The sequence below is a fragment of the Lycorma delicatula genome, chromosome 1 (genome assembly GCF_047948215.1).
Source record: "Lycorma delicatula isolate Av1 chromosome 1, ASM4794821v1, whole genome shotgun sequence".
In the NCBI taxonomy this organism is placed as follows: Eukaryota; Metazoa; Arthropoda; class Insecta; order Hemiptera; family Fulgoridae; genus Lycorma; species Lycorma delicatula.
The window spans coordinates 102,939,783-102,964,177 of NC_134455.1; the positions used below are offsets into that span (position 1 = coordinate 102,939,783).

General features: G+C 29.0%; 1 protein-coding gene across 3 annotated transcripts in view; it reads left to right on the plus strand.

Moving 5' to 3' along the window:
* Positions 1-24,395, plus strand: part of LOC142320603 (lipid droplet-regulating VLDL assembly factor AUP1-like) — a 63,815-nt gene that overhangs the window by 20,880 nt on the left and 18,540 nt on the right. For all 3 annotated transcript variants that reach the window (XM_075358585.1, XM_075358602.1, XM_075358594.1), the window contains exons 4-9: positions 657-820; positions 2,594-2,755; positions 7,458-7,578; positions 16,708-16,867; positions 19,451-19,587; positions 22,636-22,718. In XM_075358585.1, the coding sequence (XP_075214700.1) occupies positions 657-820; positions 2,594-2,755; positions 7,458-7,578; positions 16,708-16,867; positions 19,451-19,587; positions 22,636-22,718 (827 nt within the window). The remainder of the gene's footprint in view (positions 1-656; positions 821-2,593; positions 2,756-7,457; positions 7,579-16,707; positions 16,868-19,450; positions 19,588-22,635; positions 22,719-24,395) is intronic.

Here is a 24,395-nt window from a genome sequence, read left to right on the forward strand (position 1 = left end):
GGACGATCGGAGTATCTGAGAAGAAAATATTAGAAGCTTTTGAAATGTGATGCTATAGGAGAATGTTAAAAATCAGATGGGTGGATAAAGTGACAAATGAAGACGTGTTGCGGCAAATAGATGAAGAAAGAAGCATTTAGAAAAATATAGCTAAAAGAAGAGACAGACTTATAGACCACATATTAAGGCATTCTGGAATAGTCGCTTTAATATTGGAGGGACAGGTAGAAGGAAAAAATTGTGTAGGCAGGCGATGTTTGGATTATGTAAAAAAATTGTTACGGATGTAGGATGTAGGGGGTATACCGAAATTAAACGACTAGTACTAGATAGGGAATCTTGGAGAGCTGTATCAAACCAGTCAAATGACTGAAGACAAAAAAAAACTTTGTTCCTTCAATTTTCTCATTTAACGCTTAGAAATATTACATAATCCAAAAAGATCTCTAACAGAACAACTTATATTTATCAAGAAAAATTTACTTATCAGTTCTATTTGAAATCTCATATTTGATGATATAGTTTAACTTGTTTTTTATATTTATTTTAATAAATGTAGTTATTTTTGTTTCTTATTTCTATATCTTGTTTGTATTATAGTATTTATGCTACTGTGAATTGTTTAATTTGTATTTTTGAGAATTTTTTTTATGTAGTGGGATTTACCATCACCTCTGGCATGGGCTCTCGGTATCAAGTATATGGGACGAGGTAGATATCCAGATATTAATAAACTACGCGCTCATTTAGAAAAGAGTCCATCACCTATTTTTCTTCAACCTGAGGAAGCATCTACTAGTGGAAAAGTTGGACTTTTAAAGTTAGTATAATTTTAATTTGTTTTGAGTGTCTTGTAAATTATAAATATTATGCAATTTTCAAAATGATATTAGCTTATTATTTATAATCATTAAAATATTCTATTGTTTTTTTTTTGTATTAATAAAAATGACAATTTTTCTGAAAAGGAAAAATTATTAATATATATTAAAAGAATTTATATACAGTCAAATCGAATAGTAATATGAGGGAGAGAAGAAAGAGTAATGTGGTAATGAAAGGTTTTAGTAAATAAGCTGACACTCTGCTGTTTTATTGTTTTCATTGTAATTAATAATATCTTCTACATTTGTGAAGATTACTAAATTTACTGATGGAATTAATATCATTTAAGCAGTTGGATGCTATTCAAAAGTAAGTGCTTCTTAACAAAAGTTTTGATATCTAGATTAACCTTAGATATGACATCCAGCTACATAAAAATTCACCAGATCCCTTGCAATGTAATTTAGGAAAAAATATTAGAAAAATAGTTGTTGCTAAATATATAAAAACCTTTATAGCAGAATTTTCTCAGTGAATTGTATAAGTTTGTGTTTTAAAGTTTGTGCTTATATTTAACAACCAACAAAAATATATTTTTAGCTTCCTCTATCATAAATGTTTATTAGTTTTTATATGAGCATTTTTTTTTTTTAAGTAGTGCTTTATTTCCTTGTTTTCTGTATTTTTTTCTCACTAATACTCAAAGAAAAATTTATTTTTGCTGACAACTTCAAGTAATCGACAGGGCAACTGCTTATTTTATTGGGACTCAGCAGGTAGAACACTGTTCTTCTGTGCCTATGGAACTGTCTGTTTCCTCCTACCAAGAGGTTACACAAAAAGTAACATTAACAGCTGGGAGCTGGGAGAAAGCCAGATCTTTTAATTATTTTAAAATCTGATTTAATGTACTTATACGTCTATGAACAGTAATCCCTTCCCTCATGTAGACACTTAACTGAAATGACGCTTGTTTCTGCAGACCGTTATTGTAGAACTCAACAAGCTGCTTGTGTGCCCAGTCAACTCTTTTTAATCTGTCCATGAGCTCAAATTGCTTTCAGAGATCTGGTAAATCAGCCAGACCTCATCATTTTGATAAAGAGAATTCATTTGGCACAAAGTCTGGAAAATTGGGTAGGTTTGAAATTTTCCCACTTGAATCACTTGATAAAGCTTTGTGTAACTTACGTAACAGCACTATGCTTTATCATATAGAGAGTAACAATATATTTTGTAAGTTTTCTACACTGTTTGTTTTCAACTGAATTCTTAGGCTACTTTAGTGTTTCATACTAAACTTCTGATGTTATTATGGTACTGAATGTCATGAATAATTTCAATACAAATTTTCTTTATATGTTAAAATAGCCATCATATTTCAATTTAATAGCATCTGTATGCGTTATTTTTGTCTTGAAGATTACATATCCACTCTATTGAATGAGTACATATACAATAACTGTTGTTGTTCACCAAAAGAATAAATAATTATTAATCGATTTCTGTAGCACTGTTTTCTGATCTCTAAAAGCTAGTAATCATGCCATGCACTTCACAGTGCAGTGAAGAATAATAACAGTAACAAGAGTATAGATTGCTGTAATTTATTGCATGTTTATATTTTCACGTGTCAATAGTAATTCAGTTTTGGAATATTCCTCTTATGTAGAGTTTCCACAGGATGTCTTAAATAGGTTTCTCTATTAGTGCATTTAGAATCTTTTTTTTATTAAGAATTTTACCACTAATTTAGTTTTTTTTTTAGATTCTCGCATTGGATGGCTAAAATAAGTGATAATGTCCAGCCAGTTACAATCAAAACAACTAGACCTTCTTTTGGTGATGTCACTTGTGATGTATTGGGATCCTCATTTATCTCTGAATTGTTTTGGTTTCTTTTCTGTCCATCAACTCTATTTACATTAAGGTAACTTAAAAAAGAAAAAAATTGTATGCCTATCTCAGGTTTATTATTTTTTTCATTTGATATATCATTTAATTATCCTAATTTGTCTTTGTAATTTTTATGTTATCAGACATATACATAGCACATGTGTATGTGTTGATAAGCTTGATAGAAGTGGCTTGAACTTGCCTGTTGGTTGTTGTTGCTGAATATTCTGTTTGTTTCTATTGGATTTCAGCTGTGGCCTCATTTTCTTTTACTACCTACTTGTGGTAACATGGGTATTGATTGACTACTTAGCCATATCCAGAGGCCATCTTTTAATTTTTCTCTCTGTTGGTGAGGACATTGCATCAGTCTAAATGTTTAAGAAAATATGTGTTTTACAATAATTATTTTGTTTTGTACTTTTCCTTTCTTTTGTTTTTAGTGTTGCCTTGAAGGGTCCTGCCAGTAGACTATACAGTTTATTACAAAATAGTTATGCTTTCCTGAGGTTAGCTTTTTGAAAAACTTAAACTTGTCAACTTATCCTTGTGAAGAGAAGAAGAGTTCGAAATTGTGATACAAGAGTTTTACAATTGCTTTTGCATTTATTTGTTAAGCCAGATGATATATTTATATAATGGTTATACAAGACACTACCAGTCCGCCAGAGTGATCGGTTTCTAGGAGAAAAGATACTTTCAAAATAAATAAAACTAAACAAAGATAATGAAATGTAATACAAAGGTAGATAATGAGAAATTAAGTATTATAGGAAAACAATATATCAGAAGTTTGAAAATTTTATTAGTTAGTAAAAGTCAATGAATGGATGAAGTAATGCAGACATGAAAAGTGATTGGTTCTAAAAAGGAAAGGTTTAATATAAAATAATATCTGGTATCAAAAATAAATCTAAAAATTAGAATGTAATTCTTGAGAATATTTTTGTTGGTGTCTTCCCCTATGGGGTTGGGATGTTGAGTATAGTTCCCATTAAAGCCCATCAGGGCTACAAACGTGTGGTGGGGGGGGGGGGGTGACTAGAAGCGTCACAAGGCAGGTGTCTTTCCCAATGGGGTTGGAATGTTGAGTATAGTGTTTTATGAATGTAATTATGGAAGCAGAAAAAACAAAGGAAATAAAAAATAAAATTAGAAATTTTAAAAAGCCCATGATGAAAATACTTAAAAAAATATGAAATAATTAAATAACTGTATTTTTACTTTATCCTCTGTGACATATAATATTGTTTTTAAGACAATAAAATTTAAGATTTTTATTAACTGTCATACATGGCTATGATGATAACTAAAGCTTATCTATGCAGTCTACGGGTATACACGATTGTCAATCAAAATCTTAAATTTTATAGTCTTAAAACAATGTCACAGAGTATTATAAGGTAAAAATACAATTATTTAGTTATTTCATGTTTTAAGGTTTTTTCGCCATGGATTTTCAAAATTTTTTATTACTTTTTAAAAATTAGTAGGCCTGTGTCCAACAGTGGGACGTTTATAGGCTGATAAGTTTTAGTATACTTGACCAGCGCAAATTATTTAATAATCCCCACAATAATGTAGCCTTGCTGGAGTTAGAAAGACTTAGAAACATTCAAAAACTGTTTTGAAGAAATATAACTACAGTCCCCCCTGGCGGCTTATAATCATAAAACTAATCTAAGAACCTGCTTGAGGTGATACCTATGTAATGCAAAAGATCGCATCAAAATTGGTCCATTAGTTTTTAAGGAAAATGGTAACAGACATACATACACAAAACCTCTTACCCCATTCTGTCATTTTAAAATCCCCATTCTGTCATTCCACACGTCTCCATTCTGTCATGGGTAAAAATAAAAACCTTTGAAATATATTACAGTAGGATGTTGAGAATTGGATTGGATATTAGAACTTGGAATGAAGATGTCTTATGTCAAATAGGAGAGAAAAATTTTGTAAAATGGGCTTGTAAAGAGATGATTTTGGTTATGGGTTGTATATTAAAACGTTAAGGTTTAGTTAAGTTGGTGATAAGAGGGAGATGTAGAAGACAAAAACTGTAGAAGAGGACGAGGATTGGATTGTATCAAACAGATAATTGAGGATGTAGTAAATATATCGAAGTTAAAAGATCAGAAAGAAATTCAGAATACCATCAATCCAGCTGAATTTCCTTTAATATTTAAACAGGCATATCATAGGATTCAGACATGCTGTTGTTCCATAGAGTTTCTATTTTTTGGTGGATGAAGAATTGGACCATTTTATATATTTTTTTTAAAAGAAATTCTTTTAGTAACCATACTCCTCTGTACCAATAAAAATTAATGTATATTTAATAGGTAACCTTAAGTACAGAGTAATTGAAATAGGATAACTTGCCTTATTCCATTACACAAACAGAAGCGCTTTAGCTTACTTGATTCACACCATTAGCTGTATGCATTTATATATATTAAAAAAACATCATAAACTTGCAATCTATGATAACATACCACATTTTCACTTAATAATTTTATGTTAAAAATATTTTTAAACCATTAAATTTTATTAAAAATCTTTGAATTAAATTTAACTTAATTAAGTTAACATTAAAATGTAAAAATATAATTAAAACAAAAATAAAATTTAAATAATTAAAAATTAACAAAATAAAAAAACCCTAAGCAAAGCAAAATCGTGTGCCAGCCATTTCATTGAATTTACTCCACTAAATTCTCTACTTATATTGAAAAATCAATTACTCACCATTATCATCAAAACAGATAGTGGAACTTTCTACTAAAGCCTTTATAATACCATCATCCTCATATACTGCCTGAAGGTTGATCATATTAAATGTATTCTTATGTGTGTGAATATATATATATATATATATAATATTTCTAAAATGTCAAAACCCCCCTTATTCCTATCCATATCATATTTTTTAATTTCTATAATTTTTATGTTTGTCTAAATATCTTTACTTTACTTTTATAAGAGCATTTGGTATGAAAACATTTTTTCTGTAAACAAATTTTCTCCCAAATGTATTAAATAACATTAAACAGGATAAGTTTGTCTGGTGTAAGATTTAACGTTTTTTCTAAGGAACTGAAAAAGTTAAATATTAGAATATGTTATATTAAGCAATAAAAATAATATTACATTAAGAAATTAATTTAAGAGGTACCAAACTATTGCATTAACTTGTTAATTGTTATTAAAAATAAATTTATTTTATAATAGACTATTCAAATCAACTTACCTATCGATGGCCAATTATTGTGTGTTTATTTATTTTTTATTGAATTATTGTGTGTTTATTTTTAATCAAATGGTCTGATACATTTGATAAACCCAGTTTACCTTTTTTTAATAACTTCTAAAATTGTCCATAAATATTGTTTTAAAAGATCTAGTGGTCTTACCAATATTAATATAGTCACAGTCATTACATATGATTTTATAAATACCACTCAAATTGTTTACATCAGAACTATTATTACATATATTACTTATTAAATGTTTTATTATGTGGTTATTCATCTGGTATGCAGGTTTGAACTTATTACCATAAACCTTTGTAATGTGTTTGACTATTTTATCAGTATATACATTATATATAGCAGTCTGTTTTATAATATTTAATTCTTTGTTTAATTCATTTTTATTTACGTTATTTTTCATATAATTAATTGCTCTATTTACTTACCATATTTATATAAGTACTGTGACCATGAGTGATTTGAAGCTCTATGTATAGTGATTTTGTTAGATGTTGGTTTCCTGTATACTGAAATTATACATTGATTATTTTTACTAAATTCAATACCAACATCTAAATAATTTATTTTTCTATTGTTATCAATTTCAAATCACTACAGTATGAGCTTAACTTATTCAAGATTACTAAATGTTTGTCAGTTAAAACCAGATTATAGACTAAAAAAATATCATCAACATATCTAGTCCACATTAAAATATCTTGTGTATGTGTTATCCCATAAACTATTATATCCTCAAACTCCTGTAAATAAATCTCAGACAATATGGAGGACAACGGAAAACCCATCGGTAGCATACTTTCTTGGGTGTAATATTTGTTATCAAAACAAATATTACAAAATATTAATATTATGAATGTTAATATTTGCAAAATAATCTTGTTTGCATATGTTCCTTATAATAACAATGATGTTTTCAATAAATAAGAGATCTTCATGATTTTGTACCAAATTTTTCTTTAGTTACTTCTGTGGGTATACTAGGATACATATTACAAATATCATAACTAACCATCGTAGTTTTATCATTTACATTTAAGATATTTAGTTTATTTATCAACTCTTAGCCATTTTTTATATTATATTTATGCTCTAACTTTATTTTACTTCTGAGGATCTTATCTATTATTTTAGATATATTGTAAGATGGAGTGGTTTTAAAATTAATAATCTTAAAAATTTAATTAATAAATTAATTAAAGCGCTTCTGTTTGTGTAATGAAATAAGGTAAGTCATCCTATCTCAATTATTCTGTACTTAAGGTTGATCTATTAAATATAAATTAATATATATTTATGTGTGTGTGTGTGTGCGTGTTGGTATTGCTTTCAATTAGAATTTAATGTTATCTATGAAGTTTTTGAAACAAAAAATTTTTTCACATGAAACTACTTCATAAGAATATTAGGTACTTATAAAAAAAATTTATAATATTTACTTCAGGATTATCCATATTATTGCAGGTATTTGCCAGTAATTCAAAAAGAGGCTGATGAAACTGAAGAAAAATTTACTGAAAGAGTGGAACAGGCAATTGCTGCAGATCTTGGTATTCCCAGTACCAGTTATACTGCTGCTGATAAGGTAATAAAAATTAAAATTTCCTTCAAACAGAATACTTCTCTCAACCTCAGATCTATATGTTTGGTGCTCTAAAAATATACTATATATTCCACTTTCAGTATTCTTACTTAGAAAATTTAATTAAATATTATACTGGTCATTACTAATGAATTAAAACTACCCAAGACCTAATTATAAGTAAAAATAATGATAGTGATCAATGTAGTGAGTTGAATTGAAAGGTTAATAAATAACTAATACTACCTAAATTAATTGTAATTTAAGAGGATTAATTAACATCTTAACCAGAGAAACATTAATAAATAAATCTGAAATAGGTTATTAAGAAATGTTGAATTGGTATTTGGATCTTGAGCTGCAGTCGCTACAGCTATTGCATATCAACGCTACAGCATCCAGTTCATAGTTAGTAACTTCCTTACTTGACCATTACACAGGAGTGATTATTTCAAAGCACTTTACTTTTATAAGAGCATTTGGTATGAAAACATTTTTTCTGTAAACCAGTTTTCTCTCTAATGTATTAAATAACATTTAACAAGATAAGTTTAAGACTGGTTTAAGCTTTTAACGTTTTTTTTCTAACGAACTGAAAAAGTAAAATATTAGAATATGTTACATTAAGCAATAAAAATAGTATTACATTAAGAAATTAATTTAAGAGGTATCAGACTATTGCATTAACTTGTTAATTGTTATTAAAAATAAATTTTTTTATAATAGACTATTCAAATCAACTTGCCTAACAATGGCCAATAATCAATGACTGTGTGGGCAAAAGAAAAACAGGCTAACAATAAAGTAAATTTAAAGTTGTTAGTTAAATAAATATTGGTATATTTTTGACATAGAGGATGTTTACCTTAAGAGAAAATCCTTTAATAAAAAGAAAGAAGTAGTTTGTATTTATCGGTTAATGTAAACACATATATCGAACAAATGAGTAAGCAGGAGATAATGCAAGTAGTTAGTGGTTGTAGTGTTGTTCGCTGCAGGAGTTGGTGCAGCTTCACTTTAACACTTTTTATTACATTTCATTTGTTGAAGAATATCTTTTAATCAGCTGAAGATAGTAAAGATGATTTGTATATTTAAAAACAGAGGTACCAATGATATGTTTATAGATCGATTATTATCCTTCCAATCCTATCTGTGAAAAATTGGGGCATTCTAGGTAAGTATTGTTTTGGAAGAAAATAAAAAAACTTTCAAGGTCATAATTGTTTTATTATGAATAACTCTACAATTATTGTAGTATGCTGGTTATTGAAGGGATTGTTCTAGAAATTGAAAGTGAGGATACAGGCTTTGTCCTGAATGTAACTGAATTGGCTCTGATGTGTTGTGCAGGCACAGTGGGTGGGAAAACTTGTAATGGGATGTCATAGGAATACATAACTAACTACAGATGGCACCAAGTAGTGGATGCGAGTAGATCAAGAATCTAGTGAACCTCTGTGGAAGTAGCATGTTACGAGAAAAATGCATTGTTCAATCAAGCAACAGTACGCCATCAAATTTTATATGTGACTCAAAAGATACGGGACGGAGACTCTCAACTTGTTGCAGACAGCCTTCGGAATTGAGTGCCTACAAGGAACACAGTTTTTACTTAGCATAAGGTTTTCATGAAAAATGGAAGGGTCGACCATCCATGACCGAAAGCATGGAAATGTGGATCACGTATGGAACCTTTTGAACAGTGATCAATGTATGAATGTGCGATTAATCACAGATGAGATAAACTTGCCAAAAACACAAGTTCATGAAATTGTGATGAATAAATTGGGCATGCGAAAAGTGTGTACAAAGTTGGTGCCAAAAATTCTGACCGACCTCAACAAAAAGACACAAGCGACAGTGTGTCACAAATTGTTGGAGCATGTGGCAACAAACATTTTGCAGCATGTGATCATATGAGATGAATCCCGGGACCAAACTTCAGAGTTCTGAATGGCACATATCACAATCACCCTGCTCAAAGAAAGTTCAGATGAGCAATTTGAAGATCAAAACAATGCTCTTTTTGTTCCACAATTCGAAAGCGGTCACCGACAAAGAGCTTTTCCCCCTGAAACAACAGTGAATGCAGCTTTTCATACTTAAGTGCTGATAAAATTTCAAAAATGCATCATTTACATCCATCCCAAGATCTCCAAAGCTGGATCCTGCTATGATAATGCGTCGAGCCTACTGCATTTACAACTAGGGAGTCTCTGACTAACAAGAAAGTGTCAATGCTGCTACAGCCATCCTGCAGCCCTGACCTGTCTGCCTGCAACTTTTTGTTCCGGTGGCTGAAAAGAGACATGGATTCATAACTGAAGCTGTTCCAGAGGCTATGACAAGAAACCAATGCACCATCCTACAACAGAAGTTTGTTTGGAATTTTAAAAAAAATGTTTTTTCTTGAAAACATTTGACAGTTAAAAATAGCTTATTAGGCTATTTTATGGTATTAGGTGGTAAGCTTATTTTACTTTTTAAAACTCTACCTGTTAACGGGAAGCGGAATATCTATATATTTAGTGGGAGTTGTTGATCTGTATTACATTAGAATACCACTTGTAAAGTCTTTACCAACGAAATTGTTAATGAAGTTAATCAGTACTATAATGAACTAAAAGTAAATGCATATAATAAATAATTTTTTTTAGAATTAATTATGGATAAAAACCATAGCTAAACTAAGTCTCTGTCAAATTGGAAAGCTGTTCATATAGGAAAATGTCCTTGTAAATCAATTTCATGTTAAGTATTTAAGTTTAAAAATTGATGTGGGTGGAAGTGAAGTGTCCATATTGATTAGATATATTTAAAATTTATCTTAAGAGTTATTTATAATAAAATGATTAAAACTTCTTCTTAATTAAAATATATTAAGAATTGTATACAATGCATTTTTCTACTCTAATATGGATTAAAGAATTGATTTTTAGATTAAAACTGGTTATAAAAAATATCTTAACGTTTCTTATACCTAAAAAAACTGTATCTGCCTTACAGTTTGCTGGCTCTTTCAGAAATTTGAAATAAAAATAGTTCTGCTGGAAGATACCAAGTATTTTTACAATTTACAATCAACATTTAAGACTACATTAAGTTTATAAGAATATATCCTCAATATTAAGCTTAATTATGGTATTCATAGTCTCATCACTAGAAACAAAGGTAATGGTACAAGTTGTACAAGATTCTCAATACAGATTTCAATGTTTACCATAGCAATTTAAAAAGAGGTTACTTTAACTGGCTAATTTATTTTCTATTCTATGTTTAACCCTGTCAAATGTAAATGTTTTATTCCTTCAAATCATGTATGATATGAAACTAATAATAACCACCTGTAGGTAGTATTAGTTTTAGGTTAATTAGGTTTAATTAAAAATGAACAAATATTGATAAGTTTTTGTAATATTTTCAGCCACATAATATATTTACAACTGACTTAGTTATCCTGTAATATGAAAAATAATATGTATTGACATTTTTGTTTACTGCACAACACATTTGAAGAAAAAATCTGTTAATGTTGGAATAAATGTCTCTGTATTCCCTTAACATTGTTGTGTATGTGTAAAATTTGACAACAAAGTTGTAATGCTTTCTTGGCATTATTTATTCTTATATAGCGGGAAAATAAATATACATGAAAAACGTTAGCTGAGATTTCTTATAATACTATTAAACATTTAAATAAACCTAAAAAATTTATATTTTTAAACTTTTATCACACCCCCCACCTTCAATATAGACCCCAAAGTATCTTTTGGGGGTTGCTTAAATTATTACTATGCCCAGAAAGGCATTAAAAAAAATTGGCTAAAAAATATATTATAAAAAACTAGCTTTTTTGATTTTTGAAGCAAATATTTAAAAAAATGGTAAGATAAGCATGCTTGCATGTAGTACTCAGCTTAATACAAAGTGGAATTAATACAGAGCACAAAAATTAACTTGGTACACCTGCAGTAAAAAAGTCTATCCATAAACACAAAAGTAAAACGCTACAACACTTATAAAACCAGAAGCCACATATGCAGCAAAAACATTCCTCCACTTGAATAAACAATAAAAAACCGACAGACACCGGAAAATTGAAAGAAGAATGGGAAGAACCTGCAACAAAAAGTGCAGTGGTGGATCCTGTCCAACAAAGTCATATACAAAGAGTGAGAACCCATCATTGATACCATGCATAAGAAGAAACTTGGATTTTTTTAACACATCATGAGGATTCAAGATTCTGAAACAGCTGGTGTAGAACAATCTCGACTTGAAAAGTACAGGATGTAGATGGATCAGAGAAATAAGAGGATCTGAAGGAAATTGGCCTTACAGCAGAAGATACCAGAGAAAAGATAAAATTAAATGAAAAAATCAAGGATGAAAACACTTACAAGAAAGAAACTCATAACACAAAAATTTTCAATACTAAAAAGGGCACGAAGATCAGAATGTATGAAAACGTTCTGGGAGGACCGCAAGGCCTGAACAGTTCCTTTGAAGAGACTTAGGTAATGGACTGACTAAAGTCATCCTATATGGTCATAAAACATGACGAAAAAAGTGGAATTATCCTTGCAAACTTTTGAGAAAAATGACCCTGCCCACCTCCTGAAGATATTGACTCCCAAAATTTTACCAACAAACTGTCCCATATACACAAGCTCTGTAAAAAGTTTTATCTAAATCAGTTTATTTAGTCAAAAGCTTATTAAGCTTCAAACATGCCAACGCGTCTATGAACATTACCCCCACTTTTGTTTTGCATTTAGGGATCCCTGGTTCATAAAACATCAAGAAATGTAAATAATACCCATACCCAATTTTTGCCTGATTACCATACTTTTCTTATTGCAGCTCTGTAGCCATAATGCTAGGAAAGTATCATCTAAGGAACAGATATTGGTGGTTAAGAGAAATACTTAATATTAAAAAATAAAATTCATGAAAAATCATATTATTTGTGAAATAATCAAATTTGAAAGTGATGGATTTGTACATGTTTATTTTTAAATGATAAAGCAAAGAGTTTAGGTCTAAATTAATCAACATTAATCAAAGTTTACTCAAAATTTTAAAAATATATATATTTTTAAGAAATGAAATCCTTTATAAGAAATTTAACTAAATTTATATCCAAATGTTTATAAAAGTTTAATTATTTGTCACTTTCACTTGCTGTATGACAGGTAAAATTAATATTGTGAATAAAAGATTGTATAAATTAATATTACAGTAGAACCCTTTTTAACTGAAGCGAAGGGGGCAGAGCCGTTTTGGATAACATGATTTTTCAAATAATCCATGAATGCTATTACTATCTGTTAAAAAAGGGGAAAAATGAAGTTGAGTAAAAGCAAACTTATTTAATAAACAGTTAAAATCGGTAATTTACAAAGTACTGATATAAAAATGTACACACACAAAATCATTTTGTTAATTCATTAAATATTTTATTTTCACTCAAGTTCATATTTTCTCTGAACAATTTCTTCACAGCATTTGCGTGCTGCTATATCATGCCATCTTATCAAAAGTAAGATATCAGATGGTGTTGCCTCCTTAGCTTGTTCCACAAAACCTGAAGAGCTACCTATAAAGACAAAAGGTTTTTGCTGAATCTATCATGCATTACACTGTAGTAGAATTAATTAATTATTAACATAAGAAAATACACGTATTCCAGAAAATTGTTGCACTGGCCTCCAAAGTTTTGAATCCATCTGCTTCATCTCCATCATGTCAGTGCTCTGTGTCATCTGCTTCATTCCCTGTTTTCATCACAGCCTCAACAATTTCTTCATCAGCTAATTCCACTTCCATATTGTCAGGCTGTAGCCATTCATTAATTTCACTTTCTTCTATATTTTCACAGCCTGGTATTTTTTTAACCATGACTTCCATGTTTTCATCATTTTCCTATACTTCATATTTCGCCCATCATACAAATCGTTCCAAGCTTTATTTAGCGAAGTATCTGTAACTTTTTCCCAGCTCCGTGCACACTACTAAATTACTTTTAGTTTTAGTAATTATTTTATTTTAGCACTAGTAATTATTTTTAGTTTCATATTGATTGATTTTAATGAATCTGTTTGTTTTTCTTTTCTCACAATCTTCCAAAATGGATCTTAACAAAAATCCATGATAGTGGCGCTTGAAAGCTGCCAATACACCCTGATCCATGGGTTGGATAAAATTTGTCACATTTCCCAATAAAAACTTCATGAAAATATCACCACTTTGTTGGTCACTTGGGTGTGTTGGCACATTGCCTATCATCAGAATAGGTTTACTTGGTAGTTTTTTGGACTGGAGGTATTTTTCTACACCTGGCACAAAGTTGTCATAGAACTGATCTTCAAAAAGATCTGTAGACATCCAAGTATCCTTTTGGTCATGATAAAGAACTGGAAGTGCATTACAAAAAATACTCTTGAGAGCTCTGGAAGATTTGGATCTTCCAATCCACATCAGAGGAAATTGTTTTTCCAGATAAATTTGCACACGCTAACATCATGATGCACTGTTTGTTCATTTTTTGCCCTGGTACACATCTTGTATCGATGCTTATTTGGCAACATTTTATATTTCAACCTTGACTCACCTGCATTAAAAATCTGTTCTTTCATTGAATCCTGTAAAATCAAAAAATTCAGTTTTAATGCATTAACAGCAACTGCAGATAACTTTTCACTACTCAGATTTATCTGTCATATACCATATGAACCTAAATTAAACCTGTCTAGCCAGTCTGAACAGACAGTAAAAGTTTTTTCAGTGTCCCCTAACATTTTTGCTAATAATTTAGCCTTTTCTTGTAAAATAGGACAAGGAAGAAGGGTATTCCTTCATCTGCTGTGTAAACCACAGAAATAGAGCTTCATTAACTTTTCTGTGATCTGTTAAATTCATTGTTTTTCAGTTTTGGCAGTTTGGCTAGAATACTCTGTAAGTATAGGTTTTGATTTTATCCAGTTCAACACCATTGAGATCCCAACATCATAATTAGCAGTTATGTGTAGCAACAGCTCACCATTTTCTACTTGATTTATTGCTTTAAGTTTTTCTTTTATTGGCATCACTGCACATTTTCATTTAGTAAGATATAGAAAAAATAGAACTTTAATCAACTAAACAACTGTACCTTCAATAGTGTACACAAACTGGCATTACAAGACCTTGACCTTATGCACTGTATAATAAGACTGCATTATAATGAGTGTATGCAATTGCACACACAAAACACGATAAAGGAAGAGCATGGACTCATTTCTGATTAGTCCCCATTCCTTTCCATGAAAGGAATGGGGATGACTCATTTCCTATGCTACTGAATTATGTAGTAGTTGTTTAAAGATAACATGTACGAGGTATATTCATAAAGTAAAGGCAGTCAACTTATACTTAAATATTAGCGGGTCTGAACAGTTTCACACAGCAGGGTCATTTATTGACTATTTATGAAGCCACTGCAGTTGTTGTTTTGAATCTGTAGTCGTTTGCCTGCCGGTGAATGCAAATCACAATGTCCACAACAATAGTTTCTCCTGCCAGTTGTGAAGTGAGTGCTGCGATTCAGTTTTTGTGTGCAAAAGGATCTTATTGGAAGTTGTGCCTAGTGTATGGACCTACAATAATGAGTGAAGGAAAGGTTAGACAATGGTGTCGAGACTTTAAAAATGGCCGCATAAATTTGCATGACAAAGAGCGAAGTGGCAGACCCAGTATTCAGACTGACAAAATCGTTGAAAAAGTGAACCGAAAACTGCAATGTGATTGTGCTCTGGCTGATGAATTTCTGCGTATTGGATGCACCTCTATCTATATGTTCATCACAGAAAAGCTTGGTTATCACAAATTATGTGCAAGGTGGATACCAAAAATGCTCACCAAGCAACACAAAGAGTAAAGGATGTGTAGTGGACAAGCATTTTTGGACCACTATCTACAAGATGGAGATGATTTGTGTTCCTGCATTGTTACGGGCAACGAGACGTGGTTATCCTACACCAATGCAGAATTGAGACAACAGTCAATGCAGCGGCACCATTCAGGTTCACTGAAACCAAAAAAGTGTAAGCAATCTCCATACTCTAGTCAAAAAATGTTGGCTACCATTTTTTGGGATCAAAAGGGCATCATTTTGGTTGATTTCATGGAACATGGATCAACAATTACAGCTGACCTGTACTGCGAAACGCTCACCAAACTGAGACGTGCAATCCAAAATTGACGATGCTAGAAACTGTCGTTTGGCGTAATCATTTATGACAATGCACATCCTCGTACTATTGTCTTAACCAAGAAGATTCAAGATTTTCATTGGGAACTTTTTGACCACCTTCCATATATTCCTGACCTTGCACATAGTGACTACTTCCTCTTCTTGCACTTGGAAAAATGGCTTGGTGGACAATGGTTTGAAAATTATGAGGAAATCAAGACTGAATTTGTCAACTGGTTTAATTCCCAGGTGGCGGTTCAATTCTATGCAGAGGGGTTAAAGAAACTTGTGCAGCATTATGAAAGGATTTAGAATTGAATGACAATTATGTGGAAAAGTGAAGTACAATTGTAGATATGTCGTAAACTAAAAGTGTAAGTAAAAACCTTTTCTCATGAATTAATTTTTTTTAATGGCCAAACAGCTCTTATTTAATGAATATGCCTTGTAGTTGCTGACATGACATCTTTAAGTTTTAATACTGATTTTTTTTACAGATTTTCAATCGTAAAGTATTTATTTGATTGCTGATTATATTCTGAAACTGTATTTATTTTTTACATTGATTTTTTTTAAGGCATTTTGGTTAACCTCGGTTTCAGATAAGCTGAGTTCAGTTAAAAGGGGTTCTACTATATATATATATATAACCACTAAATATATTTAGATGAATTTGAGAATATTTGCTTTTAAATTTTTTGTAAATTGTAAAAATAATTTTTTTCTAGTTTATTATTAAACATTTATCATTATTTGAGCTAGCAACCCCATATGAAGGTAAAAAAAAAACTACTCAATAATAATCTGTGTCTATTTTTGGGGGTGTTATTTAATTTCACTAGCATAATATTGAATCTGCTTTGTTTATTTAGCTCTTGTTATTTTAATTCTTACAGGCTGAGTATGAGAAACGATATTTGATAGAATACAATCAACCAGTTCTCATTACATCTTCTGGACAGACAGCACTCCCATGCGCTGAATTACAACAAATGGCATCACAAGTTAAAGAAGTATTACCTCATGTTCCAGTTAATGCAATACTTCAAGATCTTGGTAAGTAAATTTATTCTTTTTTCATTAAAAAAAACTGGTGAATGAATTTTATTTTTAAATTTATACAATATTATTTCATACCACTTTACTGTTGGTTTTCTAATGTGATATAACTTTATGTAGAATATCTACACCCTACTCTTTGCAATTGCCTTGCAAATGCACTGTTTCCAAAACAATATTCCCTGCATTGTTGGTAATATTGTATTTTTTTTCATTATTGTTACTAGAAATCTTGGCAATTTTAGTAGCTAGAGAATGATGAGTACCATTTTATTTCATTAAATAATTGCAAAACGTTATGATGCTATTTTAAAAACATATAATAATTTTATTCCATAATTTTTTCCCTTTTTCTGATCTTTTCATTTTAATAGTCTAAGTTCAGTTTAACAGTGTTTTAGTGCATTTTGCATGCATTTTAAAGTGTGTATTCTTTAAAATAACTGCATCACATTATTCTTTTTTTGATTTGTAAAAAAAAATTGCTATAATAATGCAAACCTATTATTCTCCATAATGGAATTTGTTTTTGTAAGAAAATAGTAAGTTTCTCAGATGCGGCTTAGGTTTTACCAAGATTTAAGTAACATTATATTATATTTTAAGATTTATCTATAAAGTTATAATTTATAAAATGTACTTGAAGATATATATATATTTATAATCCCACCTATCCACCTAAGTACTGAAATTAAAAAAGTAAAGATAACACTTATGTTATTTTTTCATAACTTTACAATAGCACTTTCATGGCAACCCACATCTTCAGTTGTAACTTTTCGTTTTTTAATTTTTATATCAAACTAGAAGATATTTAAAATGTGTATACATTTTTTTTAATAATATATGTAATTTCATTTTTTTATCAAATTAAAATTGAAAATTAAGAATTAAAATATACATTTTTTTAAAATAATGTTTTAAAAATCACAATATCAAACTGTCTTTTTTTAATATATAAAAAATTAATTATGGAAATTAAAAACTACATTTATAAAATACATCAGAATTGATAAAATTAAAATAAATAAGTAGGATAAATATATTATGTGTTTTGGTCAGCCAATGTTACAGTACTGTATGGATTTAAATTAAATTGGATTTATGTTCTATCATTATTTTTATCTGAATAAGTGCTGCCATCCACTGCAGCCCTTATAAGTATGTCATCTTCATATTCTGTTTGCAAGTTGATCAAGTTGAATTTCCTCTTATGTTTATATATATAATATTTCTCCAAAATGTCTAAACTTTACAGCATTAGTCTCGTTATTTAATAATAGCTACACCTCATATAATGGTTTTTTTTAATGATGCAAATCCTTTGCATCATTTCCATTCCATTTTCCTCTAATCCCTGTTAAACTTTTAAGATCCTGATAGCTCTTATTTCTTTTAGAATTTTTTAACGTGTTCTATTCATATATATATATATGATAGATCATATTAAATGTCTATAAATAAAACAGTGAAACTAAAAGAGTTCTATTAAATATAGTGTGTTGGGAAGTAAACCAGCTGATTACAAAGTGCTCTAACAACATGCAAAATTAAAATATAAAAAAATGTTGACGTATAAAGGGAAGAAAAGAAAGAATCTTATCTCCCAATTGATGCTTAATTCAAGGCAATCAAATATGAATGATTGATCAAAATATTGATTTTTTATTCAATTACATTTCAGTTTTCAGACACACCATCTAAGAAATGTAGTTAACTATCTGAAAATCAACATCTGCCAGTTTCAGAGTTAATGTAAATCAGAGGTGTCAAATGTTTTATTTGCTCTTAGAAGCTTATTAAAAAATTTACAAATTTTGGTTCTAATGAATATAATTATGATTCAAATGTATTAGAAGTAATTAGCAGTATTTTTTCTGTGTTATGTCTGTATTCTTCCTGAAAACAAAATCAACTTAATTACATTTGATAAATATTGGCAAGCAAATTGGATATCCACTACATATTCTTAATCTCTTCATCTCTCGTACTGTTTTGGATATTTTTTATTGTTCTGAGCAAGTAGCTTTTCTAACCATGTCGTATTAACAGAAAATATTTTTATGAATTCAAATTTAAAAATAAGTAATATTTTTAATATAGTATAAACGTTTTCATTTATTAATAAAAAAAAAAAAAAAAAATAGGAAACTAAATTAGGACTTCATCTAGGATTTTTAGATAATGTTGATGTAACAATTTATCTTACAATTACCATATATGATTAATTTTAGTATACCATGCTTAATTGCTTAATCACTTGAAAGTTTTAATATATTTTTACATTGTGTAAAGAAGATTATTTTTTTTTAATTACCTGCTATCTGTGCTGTAATTATTTAATTTTATCAGTTGAATGTAGTACAGTAGTGAGTTAGTAAGAAAAAATAACATGTCATATCCACATTTGACACTATACTCGCCTATTAAATAAATTAACTCAGATATCTAGTGTTCATAACACTGCTGAGTAAATTACTATTACTAATTTACTTTTATGTTAAGTAGTACTTTTTGTTAACCATTTAATTATACATGTGTAGTACTTACTAATTTTCTTTTGAGTAATAATGTTTGCAGGCAGAACGCATAGTGTTGATTTGACAATATCAAATATCTTAGAAGGAAGTGTCCATTTCACTCCTGTACAACATCAGCAGCCAGTACGTGTTGATCCTGTTCCTAGCAGTACAGTTCAAATGAAGAATCAGCCAGTGGTATGTAATTTTTGTATGTGTAAATTTATATATAACATTACACATCACACTTTTGTGATATATAAAAATCTGAAATGAATATTGTCAGAATATGATGATTCATAGTTATTTTCAAAAATAATTTAGTCTAATAATAAGAATATTTAATTAATAAGTCACATTTAGTCTAATGTAATGACTAATCAAAAGAAATCTTTTTCCATCCCTCTTTATTTACAAGTTCTTATTATTCAACAGATCTTATAAATCTTTCTTCAGAATACGTTTTTAGTCATTGGATCTGAAATAGTAATGTTCTACTATTGTTATCATTGATCCTATTCATCATCTTACAAGAACTCATTATTAAAAAAATTGTTTATATAACAGTTCTTCTAACCATATTAATTCAAGAATTTTATTAAAAATTCAGAAAAACCTTCTCTACTCTTATTTACTTTAAATAAGGCCTTTTACAGGCTCTGAATTTCAGAAAATAAAAGATAATTCTTTTTATGCAACCATTTTTTTTTCTTTTAAGCTAGGATTTTTTTCTTTCTTTTTTTGCATCAGTGATCACTATATCATTGAATTGCTAAATTTAAATTTGCAGGTCGTTTTATACATTTTTTTTTTTTTTTTTTTTTTTTTTTTATGAACTAATTGTTATTGTAGTTATGTGATGTTTTTATATACACATCTATTTATACCTTTAATGTCATGTGAAAACCTGATTGATGTTTGATTGAGATTGATGTTTTGTGATGAATTGAAATATATGTAATATTTATCTTTTACTTAACTATTTTATTGCTTGTGATTCATGAAAAATTATGAATATTCTACTGATTCAACAAATTGCAAAAGTTTAAACTTTAATATTTTCATTTGATTTTTTTAATTTTATTTTAGTAGCCAATTCATGGTTCTTCATTTTTTATAAAATCACTGGAAATAAATAAGTAAACTAAACTCAATTTAAAAAGGGGTAGAAGATTACAATAGATAAAAATGTCTTATTAAATAATTTAAAAATCACTGTGACAAAATTCAACATTAAAAGAAATAAAGGTAGTCATTTGTTAATGGTTTAACAAAAACTGTTCCAAAGTTGCATATGATTTCTGATAATGAAGGAGTTAGCTGAGGCCACTTGGAAGTAATTATTAAATACATATAGATAAAAGAAATGCTGCTTATTTTGGGACTAATTATTCAAGCTCAAGATCTATAAGCTGATAATTTCAGTGATCAGAAAACTTAATTCAGAGCACTGCATATCGGGCTTGAATGCTTCAAAAATATTTTATGAAATCATTTGCATGAGGCCAGTGACAATGCAATGGGAAAGCAAAGTTTGTTATTTGTTAAAAATATGCATATTATTGGTGATAATATTGAGTTATTGTTTTTAGATTAATGACATCTAAATCTTCAGCTGAGCATGATAATAAATGTACTATACACTTTAGTAGTTTTCTTACTATATTTTATAAAATAGGTGTAATCTTTTTAAATAGATGTAGTGATATTTATTTTTTTTTACAATCCCATTTATACAGGACAACCCCCTCTTTGAAGTAGAAATATTTTTTCACCCACTGGTTTCTTTTTTAGAAAATTTACTAAAATTACATTGGGTTATGAGTGATGTATTTTGATTGATTTTGTTATTTCAGTTTTGTCATCTTATAGTCCATTATAAACATGCCTTATGTATACTTAGGCAACATATGTGCAGTTTAGTAATTATGGGTGACCAGGCTAAAGGAGGTACTTAAAAGTAATTGCTTAATTTAGAAAACCACTCATCTCTTAAACATAAGCTCAGTCAACAAGAAACATCTCAAAAATTTGTGCTGTACACTCTTAAGGTATTGTTTAAAAACGTATAACCCAGCTTAAATTATATTGCTTATGATGTTCTTTAAATATTGTTCATCTTGTGTTGAGCTGTTACAATGTTATATTGGTTTGTACTGCTGTTCAAATACTATAAAATGGTTAAAATGAGTACTATATACAGTTTGTAAATGAAATTCTCCTGGGACTTTCTTTACTTATTTTACTTGTGAAAATAATGGAAAATGTTCATATAAACATGTATCCTAAAATGCTTCATTTGCAAGTTATGGCTAGTGAAAGATTTCGCTCAGATTTCAGCTACCATGGTAAAAAATAAGGTAGTACTGAAATTTTTAGGATGTTAATTAAGAGGCAGAATTAGTGATTTCTTATGGCTTTTGACCTGAAAAATTAAATAAAATAGGTCCCAAAACTGTATCTGCAGTAGGTTTTTGAGAAATCTGGAGTATAATTATAGCCTCAATGCATTTTAAAATTACACAGTAGAAAATATTATTAGCAGTAGAATACCCTTTCTAGTAGCACTGTAAGCAGTAGAAAGGGTGTTCTACTTCTTTTGATGCATTAATTCAAACCAAACACATATTTTGAAAGATTTATGAATTCCACTATGGTACTGCTGTTAGGATTCTTTTAGAGATACTTAACTATTTTGATAGGATGTATTTTTTGCTAAATACTAGCATTTTTTTTAGGTTTTTCTGTATTTCTAGAAATTAGTGAATATATTTACTATTATTAAATTATAAAATTAGTTAATGAATGGTTATAAATTCTAATCAGAAAACATTTGACTCCTTTACTAAAAAAAAAATACAAAATTTAAAACTAGAAGTGTATTTTTATTAAGCAATAACTGTCGTCATCTTTGTAACTAATAGTATCAGTATGCTAGTAGGATTACTGTATAAGTAATAGTTGATTATATAACTATTCATTATAGTGTAATGTAACAAAATAAACATTTTTCTGTATCAATAGTTGTTTATTAATCAATGAACATATAAATTTATTAAATCCCTTTCTTCTTTTATAGTACAGTGTAGTCTAAGAATTATTTAGAATCCAAGTTCATTTTACTGTAATCTTTTAAGTAAATTTTTATAATGAGTTTTACAATAATAAAAAAATAATATAATGAAACTTCATATATTGTTGTAAAAGATGATTATTTACATAATTTTATTTTGTTTATGTTTGCAGTTGCAGTCTCTAAGTCAAGGACAAGGCAAAATGATATCTTTCATGGAACGTAAAGCAAAGTTGATTGCAGATGCTAGACGCAGGTATATTGAAAAGCACGGTCTGGTTGATGCTTGGGCTGAATAGCATTACTACCACCTTTAGCAGTTATAAAATTTAGGCAGATTATAACACCACTTCACAACCATTATTACATCTTTATTACATCCAAGTCATTATTACAGATACGGAATGAGTTTTAATATCTGATGTACATTAGGAAGAAAATGGTTGATAGAACATTCTTTTTTTGTAATAAATAGATGACTTGGAAAATCTATGGTTATGTTGTGAAAACGAATTGGCCACTGTCTTTTTATAAACCATAAATTACAAAAAATAGGCACATTTTCATAATAAATGCAATAGATTAATGCATTCACTCTAGTGATTTTGAATTACATTTCTTTTAAAATCTTTTTTTTTAAGAAGTGGTATTATAGCTGTAATAATTCAGATTTTTAATATCGGTTAATAGATTTCTGTTTATTTTATTAAAAATCTCTCTCTTTTTTTCTTTTTCTCTCTCTCTCTCTCTCTCTCTCTCTCTCTCTATATATATATATATATATATATATATATATATATATATATGTGAGATTTAATTAAACCACATAAACAAAATTGTATTCAAATCTAATTTTTAGCACCATGATTATTCATGTTGCAAATTTATTGCTTGTGCCACATATCACTTTTAAGGAAATTAGATCTTTTTTATGGTTGTGTTAGTGTATGTGCATTTATGTGTGTATGTATGTTAGAATGTGGTTTGTGTGTAGAATTCGAAATATTTTATCTATTTAATGGAATGAACTGTTTTTCTTGCATAGATTTTTTCCAATTCTACATTAGTCTCCTTACCGAGAAAGGCACAATTGAAGAATATGATAGTTAAAATTAAAGCTGTGCATTTAATAAATATTTTGATTAAAACATTTACTGCCTGTTTTTAGTTTTCATAGTCGTTTTGTCCCTAAACATATTATAAAATTAAAAGTGAATTAATGATGTCAGCAGTATTGTTTTACTTATTGATAAGGAAATTTTGATAAATTCCTTCAGTAAATATTTTACTGAATTTTCTATCAATAAAAATGAGATATTTATGTTCAGAATAAAGAAGTTGGAAGTTTTTTCTTTTTTACTGGTTGTGTTTGCCTTTTTAATAAATATTAAAAGACTGTTACAATTTTTAACTGTACAGTAGTATTGTTTATTGATTGATTAATAATAAAAACGGTGTGCCAAATTTTCAGTATGGAAGTGTTGATGTAAATATTTTTGTATTAAATAATTTAAATAATTGTGTCATAATATTCTTTCAGTTAATGAAATATTATGTTCAAAAAACTATCAGTCTTGATGATTACAACTGAAGAATGAAAAAGTACTAATTAATAGAAGTAAATACCTATTATTTAGTTACATCCACAATGCACTTGCAAATTAAGAGTCGCTTAGTAAGTGGATGTAGTTGATATGAAAACAGACTACTGTTTTGCAAATCAGCTGATTTGAAAGTCGAGAGTTCCAGTGTTCAAGTCCTAGTAAAGGCAATTACTTTTATATGGATTTGAATACTAGATCGTGGATACCGGTGTTCTTTGGTGGTTGGGTTTCAATTAACCACACATCTCAAAAATGGTTGACTTGAGACTGTACAAAACTACACTTCACTTACACTCATTCATCCTCTGAAGTAATACCATTTGGTAATT